This window comes from Bombus huntii, chromosome 7 (assembly GCF_024542735.1).
Source record: "Bombus huntii isolate Logan2020A chromosome 7, iyBomHunt1.1, whole genome shotgun sequence".
In the NCBI taxonomy this organism is placed as follows: domain Eukaryota; kingdom Metazoa; phylum Arthropoda; class Insecta; order Hymenoptera; family Apidae; genus Bombus; species Bombus huntii.
In genome coordinates this window covers 10,008,493-10,030,927 of record NC_066244.1, presented here as the reverse complement: position 1 = coordinate 10,030,927, position 22,435 = coordinate 10,008,493, and the positions used below count along the sequence as shown (strand labels likewise).

At 34.5% G+C, this 22,435-nt stretch overlaps 2 protein-coding genes across 3 annotated transcripts in view; one reads left to right on the top strand and one right to left on the bottom strand.

Moving 5' to 3' along the window:
* Positions 1-22,435, bottom strand: part of LOC126868055 (uncharacterized protein DDB_G0271670-like) — a 173,014-nt gene that overhangs the window by 119,665 nt on the left and 30,914 nt on the right. For both annotated transcript variants that reach the window (XR_007690520.1, XM_050623214.1), the window contains exon 3: positions 18,114-18,190. The gene's annotated coding sequence lies outside the window, so the exon portion shown is untranslated. The remainder of the gene's footprint in view (positions 1-18,113; positions 18,191-22,435) is intronic.
* Positions 1,849-16,200, top strand: LOC126868057 (DNA translocase FtsK). Its single transcript, XM_050623218.1, has 2 exons — positions 1,849-12,461; positions 14,170-16,200. Exons 1-2 carry the CDS (start codon positions 12,444-12,446, stop codon positions 15,082-15,084), a joined length of 933 nt encoding a protein of 310 aa, XP_050479175.1. The 5' UTR covers positions 1,849-12,443; the 3' UTR covers positions 15,085-16,200.

Genomic DNA, 22,435 nt, shown 5'->3' with positions numbered 1-22,435 from the left:
GTTAACGACGATTAATTGAAATGATAAAATAGCAATAAGTAATGAGTGCGGAAACTTGTTCTTCTGACGTTTACTTGAAAGCATGATATATAGAAGATACTCGGACATATGGGAAAGATCAATCTTTATGCGTGAACTATCAGTCACACAAATAAAACCATCATCTCCGTAATTAATGTAATTAACGTGTACTGAAATGAAACATGCGAGTAATTCTAATTGCTTCTCAGCCATACTTATCTATAGTTAACTAATTAATAAGTTAATAATCTTATTAGTCACATTATCATTCAAATATATGTACAGGTGTTAATCGAAACGAATAATGAAATAAACGAATGAGTTAAATTTGACATTTTCCTCAAATATTAAAAATAACATAATGTCAAAGCTATTGTACATTCTAACAATCATTCTGCCCAAAGTGGGCAAGTGTCAAATGATTTATGGAGGGGAGTGTCTATAACGCTGGTAACAGTCTATAGAGCGTGGTAACTCGAATCAACCTTCGAACTCTCACACGTCGATTCTCTTTGTTTCGCGTAGGAAATGAGATCCTAAGAAGAGGATTGGCGTTAAAGCTCGACAATGGAAATTACTAGCGACTCGAGCGTGTGGGTATAACAGGAACCATTCAACCGGCATCCCGGTGCAACCATTTATTCCCGATCTCGAAGTGTCCCGCATGGAGTTGCATGTTACGCATACCTGATACGTGGAGACTGCCACGGACCACCGCCCATGCCCACCTTTCACAATATACGTGCCCTCGCTTCGGGCTTCTCTCGATCTAGCCGATCTACTTCGCGATCGTTCCCGTGGAAGCGTATCCTGATGCCCTTTATCGAACTTACATTCGCGTTCAAAAGTCTTAGGACATCCGCTGCTTTCGTACAAAACGTGGAAATTGATTTCAATTATCAAGCAACGATTAATTAAACGAAAATTGTAGCAATATATTGCTGTATATGTATATATAACATAGATTTTAAATTATAAAATCTGCCATTCTCTGGTAAAATATATTCTGCTAGAAATGAACATTTGTGAAAGAGGCTGTATGCAAACGATTTCGACCTTCTATTCTTTATTTCGAATTTCAATACCCACCCACTGTGACTGATTTTTATGTAATGCAGTTTGCACGTTAAATATCATCGGTTTCGTCTCCTGTATCGAACATCTCTGTTGGACATTGTTGTTTAGATTAGTTCAGATATCCGTGAGATTATTCAACTATCTATACTCGATATACGAGCACGATGTCGGCTCGCGAGACATTGCTTTCGTTTAAAATTGAACTCCTTTCTTTTGGGCAGTGTCGGGTACGTTACGCAAGGTGAAATGGAAAGCGAGTTAATCCTGTTTCGTGTAACAGTTTCTTTAATTGGTTGCGTTATCGCGGATTCTTACCAAACTGTCTGGTTTATCCTGTTATCTAATGGAGAATTGTATTTGGATTTGGTTATGTCTTCATATGGTTTGTGGTCTTGTTGAAGGTTCGGATTCGTTCGTTCCTTTGTTTATATATGTAATTTCAAGTTCGTGTAAATTGTCTTTAATTCAATTCTTTAATATACTGGCTCATGCCATTCTTATTTCTTACTGTACTTTCATTCTAAATATTTCAAAAGTGTTTTAGTATGACATATTTATAGGGCATAATAAGCATTTTTTACAATCATTACAGTGTAAATGTACGTGTAGAAACATGTTCATGGAAACAGGTAATACAGTATTTGTAAATAAACTATATTTCTCCACATGCATATAATATTCCATAAATACATAGTGGAATTTTAATGAAAACGGTATTTTAAAATATATGTAGGTATTCAGGACGTGAAGTGCATCTCTTCTGAATAACATCGAATAAGATAAACAATTTTGTGTTTACATCGAACTCGCTTCGGTAGATACATAGTAGTTTCAATACAAAATAAAACGATCTCTTTTTTGTCAGATGAAAAACATTTATGATAAATATAGTAAATAACCGAGATACATAGTAGAGCACTCGCTCTGTTTTCTAAATCAAAGATGTTCAGATTTTAATACTATCAACTGAATTTCAATGAATTATACACTAAATTTTAAGTACAAAAATACAATAAATGTAATAAATCACTAATGTATATAAAAGACGACTCTCTCCTTTCCGCGGATCAGACACATGTAACATTTAATACTATCACTCGAAGTCAAATAAACCATAATTTTCTAATATTAAACTAGCTCTATCTCTCTTACACTTTCTTTCTTTTCTACTATTCTAACAAGATATATCTTACGTAATAAGCCGATAGGAACTCCTGCGACGAAAAAGAGACATTCTTTCTGCTAAACTACTTCAACGCAATCTCAGTATCTATAAATAAATATCGGTCACTCTATCAAGCGCGACATAGGTGTAGTTAAAAAAAAAAGAAATAAGAATAAAAAGGTAGGAAGGGAAAATACAAAAGGAACAAAAGATTGGCGGGTATTCGACGAAAGATAAAGGCAGCACGGGCGGCAAGGCAAACTTATTTCCTGCACGACAGTGCGTGTTTCATCGATATGCTCGTACGCAGCTTTACGATTCCGCGTTCACTCTCAAGGCATTCTGATGCAAGGCGTGGTGCCACAGTTTGTCGAGCCAGATATCGTTAAAACTCGCTTTCCTTTACTCGCGTCACGCACATGCACAATTTTCGTCTTTCTATTATCGATGTGTGATTATTATTATCGAACTAAAAGAGTTTCGTTCGACGTGATTTACGGAAGATCGATCAATTATACTCGGAATATTTCCTCTGGAATTTTATTAAGGATCTTTATTTATAACTAGATTTATGTTTGTTGTTATTTAAACTTCTTTCATAAATTATTCCTTTGATGAATTATTATATTAAGCTTTACGTTTATGTGAAAACTCTGTAACATTTGAATTACTAAGATAATTAAAATTTATCTTTACAATAGTGTCGTATTATAACGATAAAATTTTACTTCAATCTTATACGCTAACATAAAATTTCTCTTGAATAAAATATCAAACCGAAACTAATAAAATACGACTACAAATTGAGATGTCTCTAACATTTATTATATAACATATGTTAGCACTATGTATCGAAACTATACTGAAACGTATCAAATCAGAGAATAATATTATGAAATATGAATAAAAACGTACTCATCGATACTTCCGTTGATTAAAACACTTTGATTAGTGTAATTAATAGCTTTCTATAAACAGTTATTCCAATTAACAGTTCTCAGGAAAAAGAAATATCATTTCCTTGCTGATAGTCTTCAATTATACAGTAGTCGATCGATTCGATAAATGGAAACATCGACGAGTAATTTTCCTCATTCAACTTATCGATACGCATCAAATTTTCGCACGTGTACTCTGTTCTTACCATTTAATTACGTGGATATTTTCACACAGCTATGGTGCATCAAGATGTCCGTGAAACACGGGACGTGAGAGACTGAAAAATGGAAACAAGTGTACCACACGCATTGTCATAAAAGGAACGCTATCGGATTATTCGCGTGATTAAGAATTTATACACTCTGGCCTTCCATAAATAACGAGAAGCAATTGTTTGGCCGTAAAGATAGGACAATGCGTTCATGGACGTTTCTCATGTCGGAGAAATAATCTATTCGGTTCGTACGTGGATTCACGTGAGAATAGTTTTGCTATTGCCATGTTTCATAAGAGTGCAAAGTCTTCGAAATCCTTGGAATATTAGTTCATAGTCACGATTATAGCAATCCATTGCTACTCTCTTTAGGGATATGTTGTGTAAATTCTGTCTGGTTCGATTAAGATTTTCGATTGATAGAATCTAGAACTATAGGAAAGGAATATGAACGATAAAATATACTCAACAAACTTTAAAGGTCACGAGATAAAAGCCAAACCAATACTTACTCCATTTACTTACTTGTTACTTACTAATGCAACATATATGGGAACCTTTAATTGCGGATAATTTGGTTAGGGCAAAAAATTATGCTTTCAAACAAAGTTTGGAGACGATAAAAGGAGCTGCGTATTATCGATGGTATAACAGAGATGATTGACAAACTAGTCAAAATTACAATAAAAAGATCAAAAAATATTAGAAGTGATAGATACTTGTTACAATAAAATATGATCAATTAGTGTTAAATCGCAAGATGGAGTAAGATTAAGTTAATGGACTAATAATAGTGGCATTAGATTTTTTAAATCCATCACAGAAAAATATTTAATATATCTTCAACTTTTTAATTCCTCCAGCAATGCTTAGATTTCACGACAGACTTACTGAATATCTACTTTGAACAAAAAGAGTAAATTGATAATTAGATATTGTCTTAATTCTGCTTATAATTCCTATTATTAATTACATACAAAAAATATAGCTCGAGCCAGAAAAGAATTTCTCAATCTCGCATGTAACACCATTTAATCGTGTCTTCGTAATAATAACTTCAGTTTTGATAGAACGTGACCACATTGTTAGTAACACGTAGTGGATGTAATAACGTTTCGGATTGTTACATAGAAATAGAAAGTGGAGTATGGTCAATTACAGAAGGCTGTCTGCTGAAAAGAATGCTGGTGAAAACAAGATCAATCGAAACTCGATAAAAAAATTGTTGCAATACTCCTTTAAAATGTTAAACAACTTTGATCTGATTTCTGTGCGTGCCAATTTGATTTTATATGGCTCAATTAAAAAGTATAATGCCATTGCGTACTGTAATTCTTTTTATCATTAAACTAAGGTGTAGAAGAGTAGAACACCTGCAAATTATGAAAGCAATGAAAATTCTTTGAATACATGTATGTAACAATAACACAAAACATTATCGAGGAGATACATATGAGGAGGCGCCAGAGTTTATATTAACATAATAAATATTTCAGATTTTATAGAATAAAAAATCTTGTGCTTCAATGTAACAAATATCCAGCACGCCATGTTGCAAAATAAATAATTAGTGCTAGAATTAATGGGTAATTATTTCTTTTTCTTAGTATTCTTCTTTCAATAGACTTTAGTTCAACAATACTCAGAAGTTCTTTATCATGAACAATAAAACAAATACAAAGAATACATTAAATCTTATACTGTTTTTATTATTTTATTAACATGAATTATTACCAATGAGACGAAGAGGACGAAATAAACTAAAAATAAATTCGCTTTGGAATTTTCCAATTAAAGTTAATTATGTTAAAATACTTTAAGATATCTTATATCGCAAACTTGACTATCTCTTTACAAACTCCAATACAAATTGCGATAATCTTGAATCATTGTATTATCATTACCAGAACGTGATGAATATTTAATTACAAAAATATAAATTGGTAACACACGATAGTGATCGAATTATTCACATGAATGATGTATAATACAACGTCCGTTATCATTAACACTAAAATATCCGATAATGTGAATTCCTGAATGAATAATCCCAATGTAATCTAGTAATTGACTTCTACATCTTCGTACGCTCAATTACCTATGGAAATTGTCAAGTACCATAAAAGATCCATCCATTTAATTTAATCTCATAGGGTAGCTTCGAAAAGAGTGACACGTGAAAGGCAGGAGTTTGCAATTTGGACTGACCTTGCATACCTTCCAACAAGTCATATCGTTCTATATTGCATATTAAAACAGTTTAGTCTTTCTCTTGGATTCTACCGGAAGCCTCTGCACCACCCGCAATGTTTCCGCTCTAAATCGCATTCGTATCTGGCAGCTAAGAGGCTGAAATAATTCAGTACATTCTCTCTGATATGATTTTGAATTGAAAAAATTGTCTCCTTTCATTTACGTAAATAAAGTTTTATTTATTAGTTTAGAGTAGAAAAAAATTCTATTTAATAATTTGGAATAAAATTTATCTTACAAATAGAACTGTACATAAAAGTATAATTATTTATAATGTAAACAATGAGTACTTGTATAATTTTCCTTGCATTATTATTATACAAAATATTTCTATAATGAATATTCTATTTCGATTTTTTCCCTGTATGTAACTGTACCCCAGACAATTTTTTATGAATCACTCCGTATATGATTACATCATATGGAGAACCTTCTCCTGAAAGAAGACACATTCTCCATGAAATTTAATATCAACTTGGAAATAACTGACCTATTTGAATAAGCTTTCTCATAATATAAATTTAGCAACAATGGATTGACTAACTTTACACGTACAGGCACTAAAGATGCATAAAATATGTATTTCCACCGAAACATAAATTATATCTAAAAATACTTTATTTATGCTTTCCGTTAATGTTGCGTTTATGAAAATATAAAATTCAATATGTATAGAAATACATACTTAACACTTAATAAATACTTTAATAAATACAATAGTTTCTACCAATTTTCTACAAAATTACATTTTACTGTAAAGATAACTGCATTAGTAAATTTAAATTAGTAAATTTCCATACCTTTCTATAAAATTCCACAATCTTATACCTTACTGTCACGCCTATCCCACAAAATCCGTCAAATAAAGTAAATTTAATAAAATTCCTTATGCATATAAAATCGTACAGTGATAAATATAGCTTGATCCCTAATAAGTTAAACAGCTTTCTGAAGGCGAAGGTGGTGCCCTGGCGCCAATTGTACAGATCAACTGACACAATTCAGCCAGTTAAAAGAGGCCGAAAGGAATCAGCGCACTTGCTTGTTCCTCGGTGGACACACGAAATTGACCGGCCAATCTCCCTTTCACCGGTTGGCATTGAGAACGCGGCATACAGACAGGTCATCGGTAAAATGAAGTCGCGCGAAGGAGTATGTAATCTGGGTCGTTGGCGGGCAATTATTGTGATTCTTAATCGCGAGGTGCACGCCCGCTGGAAGTCGAGCTTTAAATTGCAACGAATGGAATCTTTCGACGAACCTTGAAAACGCAATTTTATTATTCCTGGAAAGAGAAGACACACCGGGTCATTTCTGCCTTTCTTACCAACACGTAATACGATTACGGGTTATTATAATTCATACGAGGGATGCGGATGGGTTACTCAGAGATTTACGTGGGAATTGTGATTGAGGTCGATCATTGTTCGAGAATAGCGATTACGGGGCAATTTAGAAAAATAGACGTTGCTGTATTGAAGTTAATTGTTTCATGCTAATTCTTAATGTTGCTGCCTTTCTACGAATGAATTTCATTTTCAATTACACTTTGAAACGAGTTAAGCATATTGTAAAACTTATATAGGGTATGATATAGTATTTATTATAAAGATTCACGTGGTATTTTATGATTTCGATTTATATTATTGCTTTGTATTCATTAATTAAGCGGTTAGATATATATGCTTACGTAAGTACTTATACGTATTGAAGATTCATGGCTTTTATATAAAAGAAAGTTAATCTATATAAATTGTCCGTTTATTCCAAATTGGGAGTTCTTAATTATTTTCAGACGATAGTACGAAATGATATGAGGAATTTAAGAATGTGACTACGTTTAATTTCTATAACGTTCGCTCTGTTGTTGATTGTGGACAATATATTCGAGAAGAAAAGATGTTCTATTTATCACAACATAAAACTATTCATCGCAACGAAATATAAAAGGAAGAGACTCTTTGAACATCTTATTCAAAAAACGAAATTATGACAGTTATCGCAAAAGAGATTGCATCATTAAAAAAAAAGTAAAACATATTACCTACTTAAAACGTTACATAAACTGGCGAGAAGAAATTAACAAGGTGAAATTCGACAATCGCTATATAAAGGAAATTATATAAAAATGATTACTCTCATTAAACTATCATTATACAGTCTACATATTCATTATATCCTTTCCATTTACAGTGAATCCAAAAAGTACTTGCACATTCAATGAATCATCTTTTGTTTAAGGAAGTCTCAGTTCTTAAAATTAAAATTACATTAGTGTACTCAATTACTCAAAGTGTTATTAAAACACTTTTAAGCTCTAACACACCTGATACATCTATATCCAATTAATCAGTACACATATGCCAAAACAGAAGCAACGGATATAAGAAAATATTTCTCCAACCTCCTCTATATATTTAAATGCATAACAAATGCATGGAGAAAAAAAGTTATTATTCTCACGCAATTAATGTAAAACGAATTTACTTTTAAAAATTCACAATAGCTCGCCTTTAGTTCTTACGATAGTCTGCATTACATTTTAGATTAGCAACGAGGATTCGTACGACTTTCTAGCAACACCGATAAACAAATTAATTTTCACGAGAGGCTTAAACACCAGAAACTTAATTATTGGAAATTATACGTTCGGGAGAAATTACGGAAGCGAGTCGTCAGGTATACAAAATATATCGATCAACCGCAAATCTAACGAGCAGCGTGCCAATAGAAAGTTACAAAACGCCGATCGACCGCTAATTTTACGGCGGAAACCAAGGCGGTCAGTTGCGCATTTCGCAAAAGTCAAGTGAAAACGACGAGTATCAAGCTCGGTTTTAAAAGCCGAGCTTTGTCTTGCCGAATCGCGATTTGACCTTGCGTTCGGTCAGTTTCAAGGTGACAACCGACAGAACCGATGCTCTCTTTTTCCCTTTCCCTTATCAATGTCGCGAAAATTTTTACTCCAAGGAATTCCAAAAATACCAGGATCCTTTTGCACCAATATAATGTGAGAACTATATGTAATGAAATAATTTAGTAAATTATGTACAGTTTTACGAAATTTTTATTGGATCTAATTCGGTTCCATTTCCTTATATCAATTCATGAAAATATAAAACATGAACATCGTAGTAAATAAGAAATAATAGTGAATTTGCGTATCATTCGTAAAGTTTTAGAAAACAAACGCGTACGATACAATATAATAAAAAAAGGTATGCTTCTTTCTCTTACATGGGCAATTTTTGTATTATTAGATTATTATTATTTATTTACCTTAAAATCCTCTATTTCTCAGTAGCCGATAACTAGGTTAAAGACACGTTCTACACATCTTTACTCGACCAAGTTTACCATCGCATCGTTATTACTGGAGAAGCAACACGTGCGCTTTGACACGTGATTTTAGCTATCGAATTGATTATGTGAACGTTACTTCATTGGCGTAATTATTCTTACAAGATCGAAAGTATCGTTACAGGCAGTACTATAATTAAGGATTAAACGCGTGCTAGCTAGTTGATTCTGTCTCATTTCATTCCATAAATGTATAACTAGTCTACGATCCACGATCAAGCACAGTCTCTTATTCGCTATTAGCCAAAACGATGTCATAATCATTTAACCGATTATATAAATTACGGAAAATCGTTAAAAATTTATAAAATTAATACATCAATCAAAGTAATCATAAAATGAGGAACCATTAAAACGGTAAAGCAATAGATAGTAAATAGAATGAACTATTACGAGAATAGATGCTATGTTTTAATGAGATTTTATTTTAACTCTGTAACAATGTAGTCTGAATGTAATTCAGTAAATCATCAAATGTAGCAGATACCTATCATAAAATTCACATTTTAAATATCATCTTGCGTAACACAATTGTTAATACCTATTTCGTATAAAAATTGGAAACGTCTACTTTTTGTATCTAAAACTTCTTTTCATTTTATTCACTGTCAAAGGATTAACATTCTGTTATTTTTAGGATATTGTAAAAATTAAGTATTGCGCTATATAGTCTACGAATTTCGTGTAAATTTTTCATACGATTATCGCTTTAAACTCTATTATTTAACGCTTCTCTTGCGTTTCAACGCCTCAAATAATAGATTTCCAAATTGACATCAAGTCATTACGTTAATGAATGAAAACTTTTAATTTAAAAATCGCGATGTTTAAATATATTTTCTAATTTCCAGAGACTTCCATTGGTTAATTGTAAGTCATTATAAAGCGACAACTGACTAGGCAACACTGCTTCTAACGGTAGTGCTTGAATGACATTTGAACTTTGAAATTTTTTCACTTAAAGAAAGCTGAAGGATAAATAATTATTGTCTTCAGTGAATTACATGCTAAGTATATATACGTAAGAGACAATATATTTACCACTACTTTTCTATTCCATTCTTAAACAGTTCTAAATTATGTAGTGCGTGCTTAAAATATAATACCCAACTATACTATATCATTAAAAGAACAAATAAATCAATAAGAAATTTAAAAATAAATAATAATTAAATCTACTTTAAGATATTCTTTATATCAAATTTACTTAAACCGTAAGTAAAAAGTTGTATACAAAAGAATGGTATCTCTTAAATAAAGAGCTGTTAAACTATAATTTCATTTTATGCATTCCTTTTTATGGAAAATCCGTATCAAATACGGAATTTTTAATATATTGTATAAAATAATTAGTAAGCTCCAGATATTTATGCAAATTCATATTTTAATATCATAGTGCATGCGTAACTGGAATTACAGGACTCAGAGAGTTAACGAACCAACATAGACAAAATTTCAAATTTCCCGCGGTGAAATATTTTTCACCCAGTATCGGAAAAATCCAGAATATATAGAAACATGAATAAATTTTGGTACCGGTATTCATGGTAAAAGTGCATTCGTTAAATTATTTCATTCAGTGGCTATAGGTATAATTTCTGTAGCGTGACCTCGATATCTACATCGCCACTTTTACATAATAATTTCACCTTAGAAACCCGCAGCTGAACAACTTCGTGTGTCGAATATTACTTTTGTGTTATTATTAATATCATATCGGAAGAAGGATTGCAAACTTTGAAACTGCAATCGCATTATAAGATATTCATACCGGATATCCATAAAATATGTCGCAAACTAATACATATATTCATGCGTGAATAGCGACACATAATAAATTGTAGAAAGTTGGTTCACTAGAATTTAAAAAAATTGCATTATAAATACTGTATTAAAATATTTATTAATATTAACCATTTATTAATCTAAAGCAAAAATATCGTTGAATGTGAAGTGCTCATAAGTAAAAAACCTCTGCTCAACTTCAAAATATAATATTTGTGAAATATAATAAGTGATAAATATTTAATAGAAGGCTACAAATGATTATATAATACAAGTTTCTATGCGTATTAACTATAAAATATATATCGTACTAATACAATAGAAAACTTACAGAATCAAGCAAACATTCTACGTTCTTATGTCAACTTCCATTAAAATAAAAAGTTCCCGAATTTCGTGACTATATCGCGACGCAATACACAGATTCCTAAAATTCCATTCTCGTAGAATTGTGAACTTAATTCAAACCATCCATCGACAAACCATCGATAAACACCTTGAGCGTTTGAGACACTAAATTCGAAGTAGATATACCGATACCAGCCGTAATAAGACACATACGGTGACCGATCGTGCAGGAATCAGGCATACAGTGAAAGGTTTGAGACAGACAATAAAAATTGTTGAACGCTAGATCGGTAGTCCAATCGAGAACTTAAGAATGATTTTCAAGAGTGACGAGAAACCAGAACAACCTGCCGGGCAACGTGTCCCGTATACGAGTTACTGCAACGGTAATATAAGAGGACACTGGGACAAATTGGATCCATTCTCTCGCTCGAAAACCCGACGTCTAAACAGTCCTTGCCGCTTCTTATCTATGAACACCGACGCACCAAATAATTACAAGCTCCAATTAATTACTATGGTAGGCAGAAAACTGCGGACAGATAGATCCTTGCAAAAGTGAAATTTGAAGAGTCGCGTTAATTTTACAGAATTATAATTAATATTGAACACAAGAGCGTAACAAGTAAAAGAAAACAGTACATGAAATAAACACTATTTTACATAATATAGTTATGCAATACTAGTTAGAATCTTTAAAAATATTACATTCGGTACATAAAGCGAACAATGTTAAGAAAGCTTTCCTTCCTCTCTGTATATGATCAAATACTCAATTTTAACAAACTGAAGAACAATTCGAAAAAGTATCAGAAACCATAACATCTACATGCTGTTGCTTTCCTTGACAAACATTATAATTCATAATGAGTAATAAAAAAATCTCAATTAATCAGTCTTCCTAAATGCAGAAAAATATGGAGAGACAGCGGAATGCAGTCCTTATTTAGCCGTATATAAAATACATATACGTGGCGTCAAAGTTGTTGATCGGTCCACGTTGCGATCGATTTTCCAGATTCTCGAGAACCGGGGCTAGTCTGGTGGGGAATATTTAGGGGATATAAGGTGCTGTAACGAGACAAGGCGGCCGTATATACAGGAGTCGAATAGATAGTGAAAGTCCCCCAGAGCTAACAGGAGTATAGAGGGCAAGAGGGGGGTAGGAACGGGGGACCCCAGTAAGGTATATGAGGGCCTCAGTTCGAGCAACCGCTGGTACTCTAGCCTCGCTGCCTACTTACATTCACACACACTAACACACCAACCACCTGGAACACAATGCGCACGGTCGCGACGGTACGTATTTAGTGCGTCACCATCGTCATCGTTTCTCGTTAACGAACCCTTCGAGGGCCAAGATTTTGACAAAGTTTCTTCTAAATCGCGTGCTCTCTACCGGTCATTGTAAATCATCGGCATCATCGTGACTATCGTTCGTCGCTTTATCATCTGCAAAAATTTCAATCTCGCGTGTGATGTGATCGTTTTTCATCGTGACGGAACTGTGCTTGTGATTTGTGCATTACTAGTGCACCGCGGCTGGATCTCGTAAAACCTTGACTCGTTAAAGCAGACAGAATAATTCGGCGACGTCTGGCAAGAGTTTGATAGATGTAGGGGATAGCTTATAGACCATACACGTTGCTCGGCGGTTTCGTAAGGCGAGCGAAAGATAAATGTTAGTTCCGAGCAATCACTCGATCCAGACCTTTATGTGTGATCGACGTTCCAAACACGGGAGAAATCTGGTCGCCTCATGGTCGTAATTCGCGTGATTCGACGGAGATCGTTATTCGCTCGTAAAAATATCGCGTACCCGTTACAATTACCATTACGCAACTAATAGTCACCAACGACGTACAACCGCGTTACTACATTATAATTCGGAAGTACCTTTCGAGCGTTTTCCGCGCTACTCGAAAAATTATGAGAGCGTACGCGGGCGGTATCGATATTTTTTTGTCGCCTACTCGCTCGAAGAAAGACATTATATAATGAGCTACGCCGAACAGGAATACGAACAGTATGCGTGACGATAGTAAGCGTTTCTCGTTCGTGACCATTCGGGCAGAACTGCAGGAAGTGCGTTACGCAGATGGAAGCGGTAAAACTCGGCGAATGGCGTGTAATTTACGATGATCGATTTACCAATCGTGTACATCTCCACGGGGAGGAATAAATACAGGCAAAACACTCGCATTTATTGCTTGTCGCGCTCGTCTTCCGCCGATACAACGGCGATCAAGACTTTTACCGTGTATAACGAGTCGACGTCAAGAATCCGGTATCCTTCGAATGCGGTTATCTACTCGATGGTGGTGTAATAAAGTCACGTCTGGCGGTTAAGGTTCTGGTAACCCGGAGGGTCATGCATCACTGCGTTTAGACCTTTCTGCGAACAATTACGGTTTATGAAGTCTCAGATTAACAGCTCTGTAATACTTTCCAGGATACTGACCGCATGAAGATTAAGTTTACGGTGGTATCGGCGTTGCTCGCTAGACACGTCTCGACTATGCAATCATAAATTATGCGAAACACGAATTGCAAGCAAAAAAGATTGGAAAATATTTCTATTACAGAATCTTTTTTAATAGACCATAGTTATCGATCGAATATCGTGCTGGTTAGACTGATTCGTTGAAACGAAAAGCGATTGTGTTATGGAGCAATTTACAATACTTGTGTAACAACATTTTTCCGCGAAATATAACCATATTCTAGGACGGAAAGTAATAGCGGAAGTAGTAGATGTTTCGATAATTGCAGTAATGATCTTTATGATCTACTTACGAGATACGAGTGATCGATTGGAAAGGCACGATTAAGAACGACGACGCCAATAATTTACTAACACTGTGTATATTTTTCGCATGTATTCTGTCATAAAACCACGGAATATTAAATAATCGAATAAAAATGAATTATATCGTAACGTAGCATTCTACAATCAATTACATCTTCGCACTACTTTCGATCAAACACAGCTTTTTACTTCTTCCAGGTACTATTACTGGTAGCTGCCATACTAGTAGTATCGGCTCAGCAATACCAGCAACCAGATGCCAACTACGTAGACGAATACTCAGCATACGAGTCTCCAAGACCGACTCATCCGACTCCCCGAAGTTATGCCGCTAATTCGGCGCCAAATCGGCAATCGGCTGGCCCCACAACCCCGAAACCAACCCCGGTGGCCATCCTGAAGCAGATCAACAGGCACAACGAAGACGGCTCGTATACGTACGGGTTCGAAGGCGCGGATGGGTCTTTTAAGATCGAGACGAAACTACCAACCGGAGAAGTGAAGGGTAAATACGGATTCGTCGATGACACCGGCAAAGTACGTGTAGTCGAATATGGAGCGAATCAATACGGTTTCCAACCCGCTGGCGAGGGTATCACGGTCGCACCACCGACTCTGGTCGACGACACTACCAGTAAGGAAGCTCTGCAAGCACAAAACTACCAAGAGGAGTACCAACAACCGGCTGCCAGACCTGCACCACTTCGAGCAGTCGCGCCTGCGCCAGCACCTCGCCCTGCACCCCTTCAACAGATTCAATACGGACAGCCAGCTTACCAACAGCCCCAAACTCACACCGAAGCCGTCTATTCACCGCAACTGGCGCCCAGACAGCAGCCAAGTCTTCCGAAACCGCCAATTTTCACGCCTGCTGCTCCTCAATCCCCCCTCACTAAACAAACCACTCTCCTTCAACCTGAAGAACCAGCGCCGCCATCTCAATTGTATAATCAGGGACCAGCCCAGTTTGGCCCTGCTCCTGTTCAAGAACACCGTTCCCAGCCACAACCTCGTAGCCAAAGCGGCGGCATCCTTGATCAATTAGCTAGGGATTATGCTCTGCCACAGGGCGTCGCACCACCGTTGCACGACATCAGCTTCGGTTATTACTAGATCCTCTAGTCCCTCCCGTGTTCGTCAGGGTGGTTCCCGTGCGTTTTGATCTGTCCGTATTGTCTGAAGACGCGATGCTTCGATGGCGCACCCTTTTCGCCGTGATCGCGGCGTGGCCCATCGGTGACGATGGGTGGCACTGTGATTCGTACGTCGCGCGTCGATTATTACCGAAGAGAATATCGAGAATTTAAGGCACATTGCAATCCAGCGAGGAAATTGAATCGAAATCGATAATTTGATTATTGTTTCTATTTTCTTCATTGATATCTTTTTTCTTTTTGTAAAATAAGAGAATAAAGTGAAGGTTCTTGAGTTTTTCTTCGGTAATAAACAAATCGCTGTCATGGCTGCCTACCGAGTCGAACTTTTGTTTCTTTCGATGAAGGTACGAATCCATTCTTGCCATTGGAATCAAATGTGATAAGCATGTTTGATGAAACGTGCAGTGGAAATGTAAAGAATGATCTCTAAGTATTTGTTCAGAATAATTATTAGTAACGAAACCTATATCGAATGGAATCATTTTATCTCTTTTTTAAACTTTATTTCTCCAATCAGGATCTTCTAAGGAGAGATTTCGAAAGGTCAAGGATTCTTTCATTTCCGTATCGCGAATAGACTTTTTACGTAAAACCCTGTCAAAATCATTAACCCTGTGTGTAAGGAAGGTTGTAAAAATGTTGTAAATAAAAATTCCACATTCCACGGTAGGCTTCCGTGCTGGTTTTAGTCTTAGAGAACGCAGCTTGCACACGCGTCATAAGTGTACCGTTACAATTTCATTTCAAGGAGACCCTCACTTTGTCAAGCTGTGTCTTCGAGTTCGTGTCTCACGGGACTGCACAATAAAATTCAGCACGCTTACTATTATATTATATTTTAATTATATTATTATAAGGTAAATTAGATTGGAATAAATCGCGAGGACAACTCAACACTTTTTATAATCGTAACTCTGATATACCGCCCTTCAATGAAAATTCGAAGTATTTTCACCCACGACTCATTATATAATTTACACAAGTTGAAGGTAAATGTTTCGTTTTAATTTTGTTAATGATTGTAATGGAGATAGTAAAGGCGAAAGAAATATTAATAAACGTTTCCAACTTAGATCGAATGAAAACTATACCCTTCAACTTTCTAATTGTTCCTGTTTCTCCATCAGTCAAACTCGCATAACCAGTCGCAACTAACGACCTTTCAGATTATTCCTTCTATGATAAAAATAAGAGAAGGTAACCGGCAAGCTTGAACTGTATCAAGTTTGTACCGGAACTTCGCCAATTGGAATTTTAGTTACGAAATTTATACATCGACCTTCACGTTTCTTCGATATAAAGGACGGTCGGTTCGCTTGAACTATACCTATACATAATAATAGCATAGTATGATATATACATATATTACGACAGGTAGTAAAATAAAAGCGGATCTAGTGATTGTATTTGTAGAGCAGCAATTGCGTGAGAACGAGTGTGAAAGTGATGTATAAGTCAAATTTACCTCGTTCCAGGAATTAATTCTTAAATCGTGGCAGAAAATAATCGTAGAAAATAACAGCACTCACGCAATTTACGCTTTCAGTTTTTTCAACTTATATCACTTTTCTTTTCAGGTATTTCTTTCTGTATTATGTCTATATTTTTCTTTCTTTATTAATACAAAGCAAGAAATGAAGTTTACCAATGTTATAAATAATTTCCAAAATAATTCCCAAAATGTGTTTAATATCACAGGGGAAAATACTAGCGTAATCAAAATTTATATAGATAAAATTTTAATATTTTGACCGTACGTATGCATGTGATAATTTTAGAAAATTTTTAATTGGTGTAGAACACGTATATACTCTATTATCAAGAACTGGTCGAAACTCAAAGAAATTGCAGTTCAATGTATTTAAATTCCATTCATTTTTTCAAAATGTTGTATTAATTTCTTATTAATGCAAAGATAGATGTAAAATCCAATAATTTTATTGCGCGTCGACAAAAAATAGAAATATACAATATTTTGAAAGAAGTAAAGCAAATTTGAATATAGATTATACCTGAAACTTAATTTTTTTCAATTTCTTTGGTTTTTTCAAATTTGAACATAAAATACACTATTTAACGTATTGTAATGAGATTAAGGAAAAAAATCTATATTTCTATCATTCATCAAGATTCCAGTTACCATCGGATCATTGGTAATCATTCTACACGATCAAGCTGGCAGCCTGCAGTTATGGCAACCAGCATTACGTTTCTGCAAGGCGAGTATTCACTCGCGTCGACTCGTTGCTATCTTTCCGCGATTGTAAAATGACGAAATTCGCGCAAACCAAAGAATAGAATTTGTAGTTACTTTTTCACAAGACGCACAAGCTTAAAAGCAATATGAAGTTCTATTTTATCTGTCGGATCTCTACCACCGAAATTCGTACGTTCCCAGACGCGTCCTTTTGTTGCAATTTACTAGTTTTCTACGGTACAACGACATTTCCTTTGATGTCTCAACACCGGTTATTCTTTGAACCACTCAAGAAATACGCGTATACATTAATTCACGGAGTTTAACTCGATGAAAGAGCGACCCATTCAAAAGATTTCGAAGAAAAATATGATCCCATTGTATTTTTTTAGAAGCATGAATATTCATTTCTGTTGCAACAAGTATCATTGTAAGGTACATTTAACGTGTTACGTATTGTCTGACATATTTTTAGAAGCTACATAGTTTCAAATTTTACATTGGTACTTTTTTTTAAAAAAAGAGAAGGCAACTTGTGTTTCCTTTCCAATGTTCTGTAACGATTATACTCAAGAAGATGATAATAATAGGATTAATCGATTGATTTTATTTATTTTAAATTTTAGCAAGTATTGCTATTTATTCTGTACACTTTCTTTCCTATACAGTTCGAAGTCGAAGATTGAATGTTCGTGACATATGGAAAAAGCAATTTTATAATTCTGCCTTATATTTATTATGTGACGTTACATGTATATACAATATATACGTTACATATATGGACTTACCAATCGTGACAACAGTCCATCCTTAAATTCTTCCTTTAATTGTCCTGGCTCCTCTAATCGAATCACCTTGGACAATCCTGTAATAGATACGTAACGTTACAAATAACACGTCGCAGAAACAATGCATAACGTCGAATTAAACGCGTCAGAGAAGTTTACGAAGGGAAGAATTAGTATGAACATAGCGTTAAGAGTTACAGGACAAATTACAGACAATGGCGTTGGCAACGTGCCAAACGATCATGTCATGATGCACTTCGAGGTGAGGATTACTCCATGTGCATTGACCTTCTTCTGTGTGCAACGAGGTTACAGCTATCACGTTCGCGACACAGGTGTAACGTTGTATGAAGATTCGTAGCTTGCATCATCGTGTATAATAATACCCACCCACACGTCGAGTCACTGACTTTGGGCCCTGTAGAAAGCTATCATTATCAAAAATATTATGCATGAGCTTCCTTCCGCGTTCCTCGCCACTGTTGGACGTTTAACTGGCTATTGCACTGGAATTTTGACAATGACGAATGACGATCGCGGAACGACTGGCTGGCGAAGTTACGTGACGGCATTGTGGCTCGTTAACCGAGGGAAATTGTATCGACGGGTGATACGAGAAATACGTAGCTCGTTCGTACGTACGATGTTCGTTATCGTCTAAGCGAGTCACGCAAAATGTGCCCGTGGGTTTCAACATTGCAGCCCATAGTTACAAGAACCCGCCTCCTACTTTGCCGGAATTTATCGTCATCGTTGAAATCGTCGATTGGTTGATGCAAGCTTTCGTGACCCGGCGTTGACTAGAGTTTCACATAAATAAGTGACAACACGCTATAGCGGCTTACATGTTTAACAAACATTCATCTATGACAGCAATAGCGAGTATATGAATGATCAAGTAGAGAGCAGGAACTTCTTTTAGTAATTGTACGTGCCGTGCTTTTGTTAAATGGTTTTGGTTACTTTCTTCGTATCGATCATTTAGTAAGCGAAGTACAAGATGAGCTCTATCAATGAGAAGTATCGTTTTATGTGATTTGATGACTGATTATTTAAATTAGTAGGTCGCTATATTGATTATAAATGTTCATTTAGTCTTCTTTTATAATTTTCCATTGTAATTATATCTATATTAAAATAGAATTAACATAAAAGATACCACGTTTCTAATTGTTTCCTTTTAAATCAATTTAATGAGTCATTGATATAATTAGTGCCAAAAGAAAATATACGATTTCGATACGAGAGAAATTTCAGATAAGGATTAACGTACCTACAGTTTTTAGCGTTCAGTAATTAACAAAACTACTGTACTTTTTAAGAATAATTGCATACATCAAAAACAACGTTTGGAATTTTTATATAATGCTGGAAGAAACAAAGATAAGGAAACAAAGATATCGTATGAAATTGTAAATCGACTCTTACAACTGTGAACGCGAAAACAGTCTCGTGAAAAGAACTTTCCCCTTGGAAAGTTCTAAGACGGTCAGCTGAGTAACTGCTAAATCGGTTTATCGTCATGTAAGAAAATATTGCTATGTACATATAGATCATAATCGTATATATGTTCGTGTGTATAATATGACGAGATGATTAAAATAATATGTGTGAAAATGAATGAGAGGCGATATTAATTTTGTTTTTACTAATTTCATAAACTTCGCTAATAATGTCAGAAAATTGACATAAGTCTTATACTCGATTCTTATTCACTTTAAGTATCCACTATTACTTAAAAAAATTTACTTTATAAATGGAAATGAAGAATACATGAACGCTTATGAATAACAGGATATTAAATTCTTAGTTGTTTGAAGCTGTAATATTTACTAGTATTTGAGTATTAATTAGTCGGAGTAATTACTCAAACATTAAACATTTAACGTATGTTTATCAAATTGTAGACCAAATGAAAATGCAGCTTATAACGAATTAAGTATATTCACTTTCTCAAACATTAAGAAAAACTATTTGGTCCGAGAAATTAAACACTGATCATCTACTATAAAGCGATTCATTGGTAAAATTTCCTTTATCTTTTTCACCAATGAAAGCTAAAATAAAGGAGAAATTTCTTCATAAATACTTTATCGCATAATGATATAGATAATAGATTATATGATTAGACATCAAGATTGTTTTAATTATTAGATCTCTATAACTGTATCCTCTGAATGAAATAAAAATAATACCACATTATATAATAAAATGTATTGCTTAAACTTATAATATCAAATAGATTTAAATTCAACAAAAAAGAGGCGTTTTCTCCTTATCTCTGGGCAAATATCTTTGTCCTCACATATTTCATAATTTTTGGATACTGCTTTTCTAACAAAACGTAACTCTTATATTTCACTTAAATTTTAACTGCCTCTTTCTAAAGGCTAGAACACAGGTAAATTACAACATGAATTAAAATAAATTTCACATTCCTTTTCAATAACTATATCTGATAAAATAATCAAGTAATACATAGCTACGGTAACTATGCAATTCCAGTTGTACAAACCACTCTATGAAGTACATACAAGTTATAGTAACATTGGTAATGAACCCGACTAGAGACGAGTCTTGTTTGAATGGTAAATTGCAATCCTGTTGCGAAGGACGATGTAAACAAGCCTTCCTTCTGTGCATTCATTCGCCTGATGTTTCCATTGATGATACAGAAAGCGAGCTCGATCGTCGAGTGATCCCGGTAATGAAAGTAGGTAAGTGCATTTTCTTCCAAGAAACCGGCTCTGGATCAGTTATAAATCATAACCGATAAAGCAGATTGCTCCCGTTTATTGATTTCATTCCTCTTTACCACGTTCTACATTAAACATCGCAGTAACATCGTCACGAAGCTCACAAGTGTTTCATTTACTTTCTACATTAATAGAATATTTAATATGATTTCAATAGTTCCTTTCCTATTTTCTGAAAGTAAAAACCTATTTTGATTCATCATGGTTATTATAATTTCTCTGGAATTTAGACATACATACATGTTGGCAATTACAATAATTTTTCTCTATAGATTTTCTGTAGATTTTTATCAACTAATAGCCTAAAGTAACATTTGAGTTCCTTTAATTATCAATTTTAATTACTACTTCCTTTAATTGTTACACATCACAAAGATCATAAACGCGGCATTAGAGAGTTTATAAGCAGAAAATATCGCTTCCTATGTAACTCCATTTATAATCAGAAACGATATACATACATACTATCGTCCTGCATATCACGGAGACATTGCCTTATCGGCATTAAAATTAAACTGTAATTTTTCACATCAACTCGAATACGATGTAACGTCAATCTTGCACACTCAAAAATAATTTATCGTTAATCTTCAAATAATATTCAAAATATACTCTAATTTTAATAATTCTACCGGTATTTCGTTCATAATATCTGCTTTGAACTTCTAAAATCCATTTAAATTCACTAGAATTAAAATTTAAAATACCGTTCCTCGCAGCTGTTCATTTAAAAGCAATTCAATATCAAATAGCTTTCGAAATATGCTCTACTTTTCAAAATCGCGCATAAATTCGCCAAATTGATAGACTAATAATTCTCGCATTATTTCGTCCATAATATGAGCGAAAGTACGGGCAGATCTCTGAATGCTTCAAACGGCGCACGTGTTCCGCACGCGGCGCGAGGAATAGGAACATCAATTACAACGACTCTCCCAAATTAAGATGCAGCAATTTAAAGGCGTTTTAGATTTTGCCAATGATCGTACCACGCGATAGATATTCCTCGGCGCTTTCTTCGGATAAATACACCATAGCTATTTATGCGAGGAGAGCATCCGTCGCGATTAAAATAAAATTAATTAACATTTGGAAGCCGTCGAACGCGCAACTTCCCTTTTTCTAACAAATATATGGTTAACAGTTTGCTATACTATCCGAAAATGATTTTATAATTGCACTGAGTATATATATAATTCGGTCAATTGCGTTAGGATGATAAATGCGTGTAGCATTTCAAGCGATTTGTGACATAAGTTTCGTAATATGCCAGAATTTCTTAGAAATATATATATTATAAAATAAGAAATACGCATATACTTTGATATTAAAATTATATTATCAATATTGATACATTCTGATTTTAAAAGTATAAGAACTATTATAAAACACGACATATTCTTAGGATATATGCAAAACAGAAATTTGCTCGAATTATGAGAAATGTTATTAGAACACAATTTATTTCTTTTAATTAATCAGATACTATTACTCATGTTTCAATAATTACTCATATAGCCGATAATTAACTTGTAACCAAAGTGTACATTTTAAAACTTGCTTGTT